The 11425-nt window shown below is 44.1% G+C and overlaps 1 protein-coding gene across 1 annotated transcript in view; it reads left to right on the top strand.

Annotated features, from left to right (window-relative positions):
* Positions 1-2389: 2389 nt before the first annotated feature.
* The window catches only part of gpr158a (G protein-coupled receptor 158a), a gene marked incomplete at its 3' end in the record, with an annotated part of 68232 nt that continues 59196 nt past the window's right edge, over positions 2390-11425 (top strand). Inside the window, exon 1 of the mRNA XM_080489767.1 lies at positions 2390-3642. Coding sequence (XP_080345893.1) covers positions 2759-3642 — 884 coding nt within the window. The 5' untranslated portion in view covers positions 2390-2758. The remainder of the gene's footprint in view (positions 3643-11425) is intronic.

Genomic DNA, 11425 nt, shown 5'->3' with positions numbered 1-11425 from the left:
AGGTCGCAGAGCTCTTAAGAATCAGCTCTTGTTGAACAGTTTGGTGAGAAAGTGCGAGAGATAAAGGAAGGAGAAAATCTGCTGTGGCAACAGTTAAACAGGAAAATACCAAAAGAAGAAGACCCTGATTAAATAGGTTAATATTTGAAGGCCAGAGCTATAATTGGGAGTTTTCTTCATGAACTATTAGAACATCATATTTTGTCTTGTTGAACTAAAGACAAACTTGGTTAGCGGTTAAATTCTACACCATCCAGTGGTACAAAGTAGTAGTTCTGGCTATGCATTAGTGAGTTGGCTCGCCTTTTCTTTTGGATTATTTCAGAAATAAAAAGATGGCAGCCCGTTTGCTGACACGTATCTCAGATTTCATTCCGGGACATGGCGAACAAGTGGCTCGGGATGCGGCTGTGTGTAGGTTGGTCAGGGGAGGTCTTGAGGTTCTGACTTCCGACATCCTTCATGGCCGACACAGCGCGCAGCCCGGCTCCCAGCTCTGTCACCCTCCGTCACGCCTGTCTTCCCTCACCCTGCTTCCAGGACGAGATGCCTGCGGCCCACACAGCGTGACGTGACATGCCCCTACACCGGGGAGGAAAGCACTCACACAGAGGGAGGGAGAACGGTAAGAGCTTCAGATAAAAACCAAGAGAGAGTGGCGATGGAGTCAAGAAGCAGATCACATTTCTCTCCTGATGCTAAACGAAACCCAAATGCTTAAACACATGAAGGAGACACATAACTGATCAGAAACATGTTGAGGTTTAATAGGTGCCAACCGGCCCTGTAAGTGTGAAGGAACTGTATGGCCAAAATACACTGAAACATTTCTCATGCAGCCACTGCTGTCACATGTTCTAGAAAAAGCTCATCAGATTATGTATGTGGCCTAAACCCACTCAATATTGATATTTAACTGAGTGTCAGTCTGCATTCCAGTTTTTTTTAAGGTTTTCAGTAGGAGATGAGATCGGGAGTTTTACATATCTTTATGTTACGTTTAAATAATTGCATTAATCATGTAAAATCTGTTTACACAGGAATGCTACTTCAATGGGTGTGATGATGTACACACCCAATTGACATTGATTTTAAGTGGTTTCCATCCCACCCATCATTGTAATATAGAATGAAAATATAACAGTATGGTGTTATTGATTTAACTATCTCCTGTATGTTTTCTCTGTTTATGTGGGACCTGACTATTTGTTTTTATAAATATTGTAGTGCTGTGTTGAATAGTGTTATTAAGTACAGAAAAGAACACGATAACCAACAACCAGGACACGGATCCTATTTCCAAAGAGAATTAAAAAAGAAAGAAATCAATACACAAACCAGAAATTCAAAAAGTCTAATTCCACTTAGTAGTCTGAATAGTCTTAATATTATAGAGAGGCATTTATTTTAATCACTTTACATTAAAGTCTTCAGGAGGGTTTTTGTTATTTACTGCTTCGAAAAACTATGTAGACTTTTAATCAAGCAAAGTAATCCATTTTGCATTCCATTGGTCTGAAAGTAGCTAAATAAGTTAAGTTATATTGATTAATGTATAAAGGTCTATTTGAACTTTGGACCAAACTCAAGTTCAGCAGGAAAAAAATAGCTTTTCCTGAAACTGTTGTGAAGTTTTGTTCTTGAAAGTGTGACGTTAAAATGGGTTTAGATACCTAAATTCAACATATAAATAATTTAAAATATTGTTCACAAATAACAGCGACATCGAGATCCACAAATCAAATGTTCACTTGAAATCAATATATATGTAATTAGTATTCTTCCACGGTGATGAATGGTAATATTTTAACAGTCGGTGTCCATGAGGTGTTGTGCTTGTGATAAACGGATTTCAGCACCGGACAGCTCCCTCACGGATCCACCGGACGCCGCTTGGTGATTGACAGGAGGAGCGGCCATTCGCGCCATGGCGCTGATGGAGAAGCGCGCACGCACGAAGAGCCTGGTGTGAGTGTGTGAGTGTGAGTGTGTGTGTGTGTGTGTGTGAGAGAGAGAGAGAGAGAGAGAGAGAGAGAGAGAGAGAGAGAGAGAGAGAGAGAGAGAGAGAGAGAGAGAGAGAGAGAGAGAGAGAGTGTCTTGGCTTTTATAGGCCTACTTAATGCTCGCTGTGGTCGGAAGAGGGCGGATTGCGTTTGTCATCCAAGTGAGAAGCTCCCTGACTCTTTAAAAAAAAGAAAAAAAAATTATATATAATAATAACCTGCCCCTTTACCCCTCCCTTCCTCTTTGGATTCAGTCTGTGGAACCCAGACGCAGGAGGAAATCGTTCGCAGCACAGCAGAGCCAAGATTGTCTTGTCTTACAGTGTATGAGAGAGAGAGAGAGAGAGAGAGAGAGAGAGAGAGAGAGAGAGAGAGAGAGAGAGAGAGAGAGAGAGAGAGAGAGAGGTGGGGGAAACAGCTGCAAGCGGACACTCAACATCAACAAGCTGTATAAGGCATCTGTACAGAAGAAGAAGGGATTTGGCGAGGACAGCGGATAGATAAATGGATGGATGGATAGAGAGATAGAGAGAGGGTTCCCGATCTGCCTTCAAGTATCGAGGCGTGGAGCTTACAAGAATATCCTACAAGTGGTGAAGCGATGGTTTAGCGGGGCAATTTAATAGGTTTTTTTTCTCGATCCTCTATAGCCCACCCGCCCGACGATACTATTTCCCAGCAGCAATCCTCTCATCCAAAAAAAAAAAAAAAAAACAAGAAGAAGAAAACATCTGTGGACGCTCTCTGGAGGGAGGATGGCTGTTTTCCGGCTGTCGCTGCTGCTGCATGTGGGATTTGTGATCGGATCAAGCCACAACTACGCGGAATGGTCAGCGACGCGCGGCGGAGAAATCAGCGGCGGCGCCGAGACGCACCGCCGGCAGCAGCAGCAGCAGCGGCTGCTGGCGAATCTCCGTGCGCCTCCACCGGCTCTCGGCGAGGCGGCGGAACCGCAGCAGAAAGCCGAGGAGCGCCTCCCCAGGGTGGTCACGGCTTTCCTGCACACCGGGGACTCGGCCACCCTGAAACACGCCAACTGCTCGCGGAGGTACGAGCTCGTGTCTCTGCGCGGAAGGTCACACTCCGCCCCGCATCGCTCCATGGGCACCGTGCTGGACACGGTGCTGCACGCCGCCAACTTCCTCAACGTGATCCTGCAAGCCAACAGGTCCAGGGAGCACAGCCTCCGCAGGGACATTGAGTGGTACCACGCTCTGGTCAGGAGCATCCTGGAGGGGGACGCCAAGATCCACCGGGCAGTGGTTACCTTTAACGGGGATTCGTCCTTCTCCGGGCCCTGGGTGCTTCTCCAGGCCACCAGGGCCGGTGGAGAGATTGTCCTCCAAGACCTCTCCAGCAAGGCTCACCACCACCTGCACAACCGCACCGCAGACACGGAGTGGTACCACGAGATGAGAGACAGGAAGATCCCCGGGATCCATAAGAGGGTGCTGAGCCAGGATTTCACCTCGGTTGATAATTCATTGAAAAGAGGGGAGAGTTTCATCCCGGACAAGACGCATGTCAAATGGTCTGCGCCCTACCTCGAGTGTGAAAATGGGAATTTTGTTCCCCGCTGGCTTTTGACCTTATCTGCTGCTTTCTATGGCCTGAAGTCCAACCTGGCCCCTGAATTCAGGTATGAGCAAAACAATGAAAAAGACTATCTTACCATAACGTATATCTTTTAATAACTCTGCTTGTGAAACTCAACACAGGCTATTATGTGTGTCCATGTTCATATAAATCACCCTAAAAGGTGAGTTAAGGTGGCATTAACTACTACACCTGCCTCCCTCCCCTCCACAAACATACCGCAGCTCCACGCTGGCCGCTTCTAGATATATACAGGAGGGGTTTTCTTCTCTCCTCCAGTCTCACAAGGCAGCCGGATGCTAAAAATAACCCTGGATGTTACTGGATGTAGCAGTGGTGGAAACCTCTCCGGCTACAGGCCTTAATTCATTTTTCAAACTCACTCAGCTGCTTGCTTTACTACTCAAGAAAATGTTGTGTGCCTTTTATTTTTGCCTTCTTGTAGATGGGAGTCTGATAAAGCTTCTGTAGGTCCTCCTGAGGAGGAGAGCAAATCGCAGGCAGCAACATCGCAAAATGGAGAAAATATGAAAAGTGTCTCGTGTTTGGCTGTTTTCTTGTCCGTGTCCTAAAGCCACCTCAGCTGCAGCCCTATGGTGTAATATGCAGTGTTGTCAAGTGGAGACCTGCACTGGAATAATCAAATGTTAAAGTTCTATAGGATCTCGATGAATATTTAATCCACGTTGCTCGTTGTGTGTGTGTAATGCCTTCAATGAATCTTTAATTAATACACTCAAGTTGCTCACAGACAGGCATAGATTGCAAATGAGTCAAGAACCTGCAGTGAGTATATGGTAGGAAGCTATCAGCTACCTGCTGTTATCGAGACCGGAGCCTCTCGGAGCTGCTGCATACAGTCACACTCCTTCCAAAGCAATCTGATAGGAAATCATCCTCAAATGAGAAAGAGGCCGAGCTACTTCACACTCCGGCTTATAGAGCATCAGTAAGTGATTCTCAACTGTGTTACAAAAGCTTTTTTTTTTTTCTTTTCTTTTTTTTTTACCCAAAAGGAGTGGTTTTATTTTTGTCTTCCTGTGAGGTGTCACTTGCATGGCTGTTTGGGATTGTTTAATGTCCCTGGAGGGTGGTCTGTTCATTGCCACTGAAAGAAGAAGAAGGAGCAGGCTGGCTGCTTCACTTCATTAATCTGTTTTTCTCATGTACAGATGAGTGTTGCACCTATCAAACAGATTCCAAATAAACATTATGACACTCGATTATCCCTCCGGTGATCACCTCACTGTGTATGATAAAAGGCTCTTTGCACAAGACCAGTGAAAGTGTTTGGTTGGGATGTGAAATAAGAGGTAAAACATAAGGTTACCACATTTTAGCAACTCTGAGCAGAGCTTTAACTGAGTACAGCCAAAGCTTGAGTGTCGGTGGGTGAACTTTGCAGATCAAGCGTGTTTTTGTATCTCATTTCCATAAGGGCTTTTCCAACTGTGGGAGGATGAGTCTCTCTTGCAGAGCTGGAACAACTTTGTGCTCAACTCTCATGCCGAAGAAGCTTTGTGTCACAGAGGAGAAACTTTGCATTAAATACAGGCATTTTTACAAATCTTAAAGTCTTTCAGCTCATACAATAATATTTTTTTGAGCAGTTTGGATCCATAGGTAATAAAAACATATGTAATCTTGTATTTTTTTTTTTTTTACATGGTACAGCTTTATATATACCCAGCAACTGTCATATTATATTTTTGGAATAAAGCTTTATTCTAAGAAGAGGTTTCATACAAAGCCAACCGTTTTACCCTCCATGTCTGACCCTCAGACGTTCCCTACTGCTTTGCACATTCCGAAGCTGTCAAATTTAGATACTATTTAGTAGTGGGGTCAGTGGCAACTTACTATGACATGAGCATTATTGATTGCACTAATAAGACAGTAGCTATGGTATTTGGTTTTCCTGTGAATGCATCCAATAACCATGGTAAAACATTTTCTACGTGGCTCAGTTTAGTAATATGGAGTATTGAATCTGCCAGAGTAAGCCTTTTTCTTATAAAGACTTAAGTTCTATTAATTCAGATCCGTTGCTCACTTGGATACACAGTATGTTAGATCGAATAGTATGATAACACTAACTTTTTAACCCTCTTCCATGTATTACTGAAGAACGAAGAGGCATTCAAGCTGATGCAAATGTTGGGAAGAAATATATAGCAAAGGACATGATATTCATTATAATCATTAGTGGAGATAATCTTCCACTTCTTTCACAAAATGCCTGAAAATCAGAGTTAGTCACGTCTTTGTTTATACTTTGAAATTCATAAGATGCATCCTGAGTTGTGCTTCGTTAAAATCTCCTCTTAACTGGGGGGTGTTGAGGTTTACGAAACCAGCTCCTGCTCATTTGCATGTGCTCGATGCCAGGCCTCATTTGTCTCTTAGCGTCCCTCCTGACGGCCCCTCTGTCAGACGTTGGTATCGAAGTGGCGTGCAGCTCATCCGGCCCACTTCCAGTGCCTGAGCGCCTCGCCAGATAAGAAACAGGAGAGGAAGGGAAACGCTGGCTTATGCAGCCGCCTCAGACATCAGTTCTCCTCCGTTTCCCCTCCAGATAAATACACAATCAATACGACAATGAATTAGTAATGAAAGATGTAGAACAACAGGCCCTGCATGGGCTCGTCTTTATTTCCAACCCTTTTACTGCTTCAGTCACTTTCTGTTTGGGGGTGATGATGCTGCAGGATGCAAGGTGACTTGACTTTACCAACATCCGCCGTTTGGAAATGAACCCAAATCAAGGGCTGATGCTTTTCCCTTTTCTTCTCTGTGCCTGCTCCCTTTTTTGTTTGTTGAATAACGCAGGTGCTAAACAGCTCATGCGACTTGTCGGAGCAGGAGTGTGCGGACATGTGTTTGTGCGAGATCGACCTGTTGTTTCTGCGAAGGTGCAAGAAATCGCACCTCTTGCACTTCATCCCTTCTTCTCGCGTCTGTCTCGTCAGCGGCACTCGAGGCACAGGGGAGGCAGCTCAGACCCGCCGCGGAGAGGACTGGCTGTCTTTCCGGCATGCAGTGTGTGTTTGTGGGTGTGTGTCTGTGTGCCACTGTTGGAGGCATTCTTCAGGAAGAGGCGAGGCCGTCCTAATTGGCAGATCACTCCAACTCGTGGCTACACGGACACACAAATGCGGAACTGAAGTGGGAGTAGACAGAGGAGAGTTTGGTGAATATATATATACTGTATTTCACACTCATCCTTCACAACACAAACCTTAATTGCTTTGAGGCTGGAGCTCAGGCAGCCGCAGCAGCAGGAGCAGCGGGGGTATAATAAGACAAATTTACTGAGGTGGTATGAAAAAATATATACGTATTTTCAGCATTTTCCTTCAAAGGCCAAATAGGTTCTAATTAGACAGCAGAATCCTCTTCATTTACTCTTCACTTTTGCTTCCAATTTTGCTGTACAAGCAGTTAAAGTCTGGACAGCCCGCCTGCTATGGGATGCCCAGCCGTGTAACGTAGTGGGAGGCCTGGAGCTCCAGGAAGAGCCCGCAGCATCTGCTCCATGGACACCATCCAGAAACTGACAGCAAGAAAACCCCACAGTTCCCAAGGCTAAACATGATAATGTATGATGCTAAACTGAGATGAAAGATTGTAGGAGCAGAGAGGGAGGGGAAAAAAATACATGCGGGAGGAGAATTAGCAGTGATTTGCAGCTGAGCTCAACAGCAAGAGGTCCACTGGAATAACTCACAGGAGGATGGTTTTTAACCGGAGGAACATGTGAGATCGCCCGAGTGAAATGAGTGTAACCTCAGGTTTCTCTACTGAGTGCAATCTGGAGGAAGCAGGGGGTTGAAGATCCCCAAGGTGCTTCTTTTCTCTCCGCTGACGTCAGTGGGACTCCGCTGCTCAGTCAGGTGGCCTGTCAACACGATGCCCTCAGCCAGTAAATGTCAGCGGTACAGAAAATCCACCTACCCGGGCTTTCTAGCATCCAGCGCAGCGAGGGGATGATACATCCCTGATAATGCAGCTAATGATAGGAATAATCTCAGCGGTTTCAGTCATATTATAATGATAAATCCGTAATGTCGTTACTGTAGGTTTATCCTTCAGTAATCTGGCGTGCGGGAAAAAGAGCTGCGGTATCACAGAGGAGGTTGGACAGCAAAGGGCTGAGGATGTTTTCAGAGATACGCTCAAGAAGCAAAGCTATTTAATTTAAAAGGCACCAAAAGAATCTGAGTAAATAGGATTGAAGGAATAGAATAAAAAACAATAGAATAGAATAGCTTCAAAAGTTGAAAATGGAGAGATAATTGGCAATACGTACCTGGTTTAGGTAAAATGAGGGAATTAATTCTTAAAGGGTTCATATTATCCAGCTTTTCAACACTTTTTAATGTGTCTCGTTGGTCAAAAAACATATTCAAACCCCAAATTACCCCAAAAACAGCTTTTCCTTTATTTTCATTCATTTGAATATTGGATCATAGGAGCTGCATCCAGAATCTGCTGTGTCTGTGTGAGCTGTACAGGCTCTGCCCACACATGCCCATCTTGGGAAAGTGGAAGTACTTACTCTCATGGTGCCATGTGCCATAGCAGAGCAGCCTCCAGAGCAGAGCTGCCTAATTGTGGGAGAGTCAAAGGGGGCCTAACTTGATTGGGATTGGCTAAACCCCCGATGACACTATATAGGGTTTGATTTCTGATTGGCTGGTTGGAGCAGCACAATTTTTAAAAAATTAAACAAGCCGGGGAGAGAGAGAGAGGACAGACTTTCTTCACTTCTGAGGCGTCATTCCAGGTATGGGGACGATTATTACGGTTGGAAAACCAATAGAAAGTGAATGTTGCACAATATTACAACTGGGTTTGCAAGAGTTTTTAAAATTGCTTAGATTTGTTTCCGTAGTATAGTTTCAAAATCTACCCTGGTCATGCTGGTCCTTTGATATGACTTACTCTGACTCTATCCGCTGTTTACCAGAGATCCAACAATCATTACTATTAATGTAGACTGACTTCAAACCAACCAATAATGACAATGATATTTCATTATTAAGACAATATTAAGACACAAAACACTACACAAATGAAACACTTCCTCATCCAACAGAAACACTTCACCATATTCTCCCTCTGCTGCTGTTTTAAACAAGACCCTGACTTGTCAGTTCAAAAAGTGGGTCTGTAGGCCTTACAAGGAAATTAACTATCGGACAAACCTCTTATTCAACTTTTACTGCCACCGATGTGGATTCTCTTCTTAGAGTTTCAAAAGGTAAGGCTGACACTGGCTTTAAGTTTGGTGTCCGTTCAATGAGGAACTGCGACACTAAGTTCTCCAAAATGGAAGCCGGTCTTTATTCGCTTTGCTGTCACTGCCACTTTGCCGCGGGCGCCGTGTCTTCTTCGATGGCCAGCGACAGAACTCAATAAAATGACCCAGGTTGCAGTGAAATGCTGGTAGACAAGCCGCATCGTGCCCGGGGGCGTGACTCGCATTAGCTCCCGCGCCGTCCCGTCAGCTTAATGCATTTCCATCACGTTAGGAGACATTTTCCTCAGTAGGCTGCACGCGTCTTTCTTCTTGCATTGTTACCGTTTCGCTGGCATAAATGCACAAACTGTGCCCTTCTGAAAGGACATCTGCGTGTTCTTAACAAGACGCCGGGGCAGGAGAGATGTGCATGCATGTTCACGTGGGCGTGCAACTCCTCTGGCTACACGGATCAGGCAGAGGATCATGTGTAAGCTTGTGTGTGGTCTCCTTCTTTGCATTATCTTTGGCTTATTGACACACACTTTGTATAGCCGGGGAAGTCGGGGCTTACCGCTGGATTTTCTTTGTCCTTGTGCAAATATATCGTACATGAAATCACCTTTACATATTTAAACCTGCGAGGGATGCAAAAATCTTCACGCAGAACGGCCATTATTATCCTTCAAGACCATTGTCAGTTGCTTTACAAAACAACTTTGAGAGTCTAATATAATTGCAAATATTGGGAAAGGTATTTTAGAATGTGATAAGTTATTGCTCAGTGACAATAAAAATACTTAGATAATTACTCCTCAGACAATTGTTACAACTGTTTCCTCTATAAGAAAACCACAAAACAATGCCGGATAATGCATTAAATCAGGCTAACCATGAAGTCTGCATCACAAAGTGATTTGTCTGTTGGCTTTTTGTCACAGAAAAGGAACAATAAGTGCTCAGTATGCTAAATTACACACTTCTTTGTTGTTATTAAAGCCTATACACGATCAGTTTTTACATCTTATTTTAAACACATACTCAAAAATGCCACTCTTGACTTGCATATTTGACGCTTTAGAAGTAAATGCAAAAACAAAACAGTCACTGGAAGTTGTGTTATCAATTCATTTTGTTGCAAGGATCATTGAAAAGCGTCAGCCTGTAAATGGATGTTTGTGTTTAGTGACTGGTAGTGAACTGGGAACTAGGAAAGTTACCAGTTGAGGAACTGCAACTTAGTTGGGAGAATTCACACAACAATAAAACAACGCTAAGTCCAAATGACAAACATCATCAAATCCAACACATGGATAAAATAGTCCTTGTATAACCAATATCAAGTATAGACTGCTTTATTGGTCACATATACAACAAATACACAGTCAAATTTGGTCTGTGGATTTAATCCTACAATTATTAAACCTGCAGAGATAATCTGTCAGCTGTGGGATTCAAACCTGTGACAACTCACAAATGTCCCCACTGACTTCTGAACTCGGATTCTGATAGATATTTCCCACCTGGAAACGGGACCTTTCCCACCTCCCAGTTACTCATGAACAAACACTTTATTGTAATTTTCTTTAGAACTTTTTGCCAGAAGGTGAGAATAATTGCAGTAAGTCGAACCGTCTTTTCCTCTGTTCATGTTCAGTATAAATTATCTCTACCTCGTATTTTACAGTAAGGCTTAATCAGTTTCCGAGTCCATTCTCTGACGGTGAATGCAGCTCAAAGGCCTGACATTCACTATTCCATTCATGATTGCATCAAAGACTGACTCCACTGAAGAGGGCATGCGGTGATGAATGTCCTTCCGTAGCCCTATAGGCTGTTATGCAGATATTTGTCCAGTCAGCTTCATAATGCTGCAGCTCACATTAGCAAGCATTCGGGTCCGTCGGAGAGACCAGAGCCCCTGCTCGTGGGACGCTCCTCTCGTTCGCACCCCGGCCTTTAGTCCCACAAAGAATGGTGGGGATGAAAGGGGAGAGCACTCCGTTTCCCAGGGCACCACTTTCTCCTGCTCTCTGTGATAATCCCGTCTTTATGCCTCGGGGGTTTCGATGGCCACCTTTATGCCTCTGCCCATCCTCCTCGTTGCCACTCTCAAATTACGACCTTGCCTTTGGCGGGGGGAGGGAAACATACTTCCTCCGTTTCACTTCCAGCTCTTTCTCCCTCTTTTCTTTCCCTTTTTCTTTCACAAGCTATTTTACACACCATATGTCCACTTTGGCTGGGATGCTGAAGACCGCCTGAAGAGTTGGAAGCAGAAGAAAAAAAAGAAGAGGCAACTGCAAGAATAAACAAGCTTTACTTTTACTTATATAAAGTCACTTTCAAAGGCAAAAAAAAAGGGAGTAAATTTGTAAAACTCCAACAGCCACAAGAGCAGATATTTTTTGATTAATTTTGCTCCTTGTACAAATCACAGTGGTATTCCTGCGTTTCAGAGCACCTTGTTATATAACCGGGAATTGAAACGGAGGTAATTTCCCAGCGAAGCAACCAGCAGTGCAGGAGAAAACAGTGAGGTCAGTTTGCCCCAAGGCAGGACCAGAGCAGCAGTTATTAATAA

The sequence above is a fragment of the Lipophrys pholis genome (genome assembly GCF_963383615.2).
Source record: "Lipophrys pholis genome assembly, chromosome: 20".
NCBI classification, from domain to species: domain Eukaryota; kingdom Metazoa; phylum Chordata; class Actinopteri; order Blenniiformes; family Blenniidae; genus Lipophrys; species Lipophrys pholis.
This window is presented reverse-complemented; position numbering and strand designations above follow the sequence as displayed.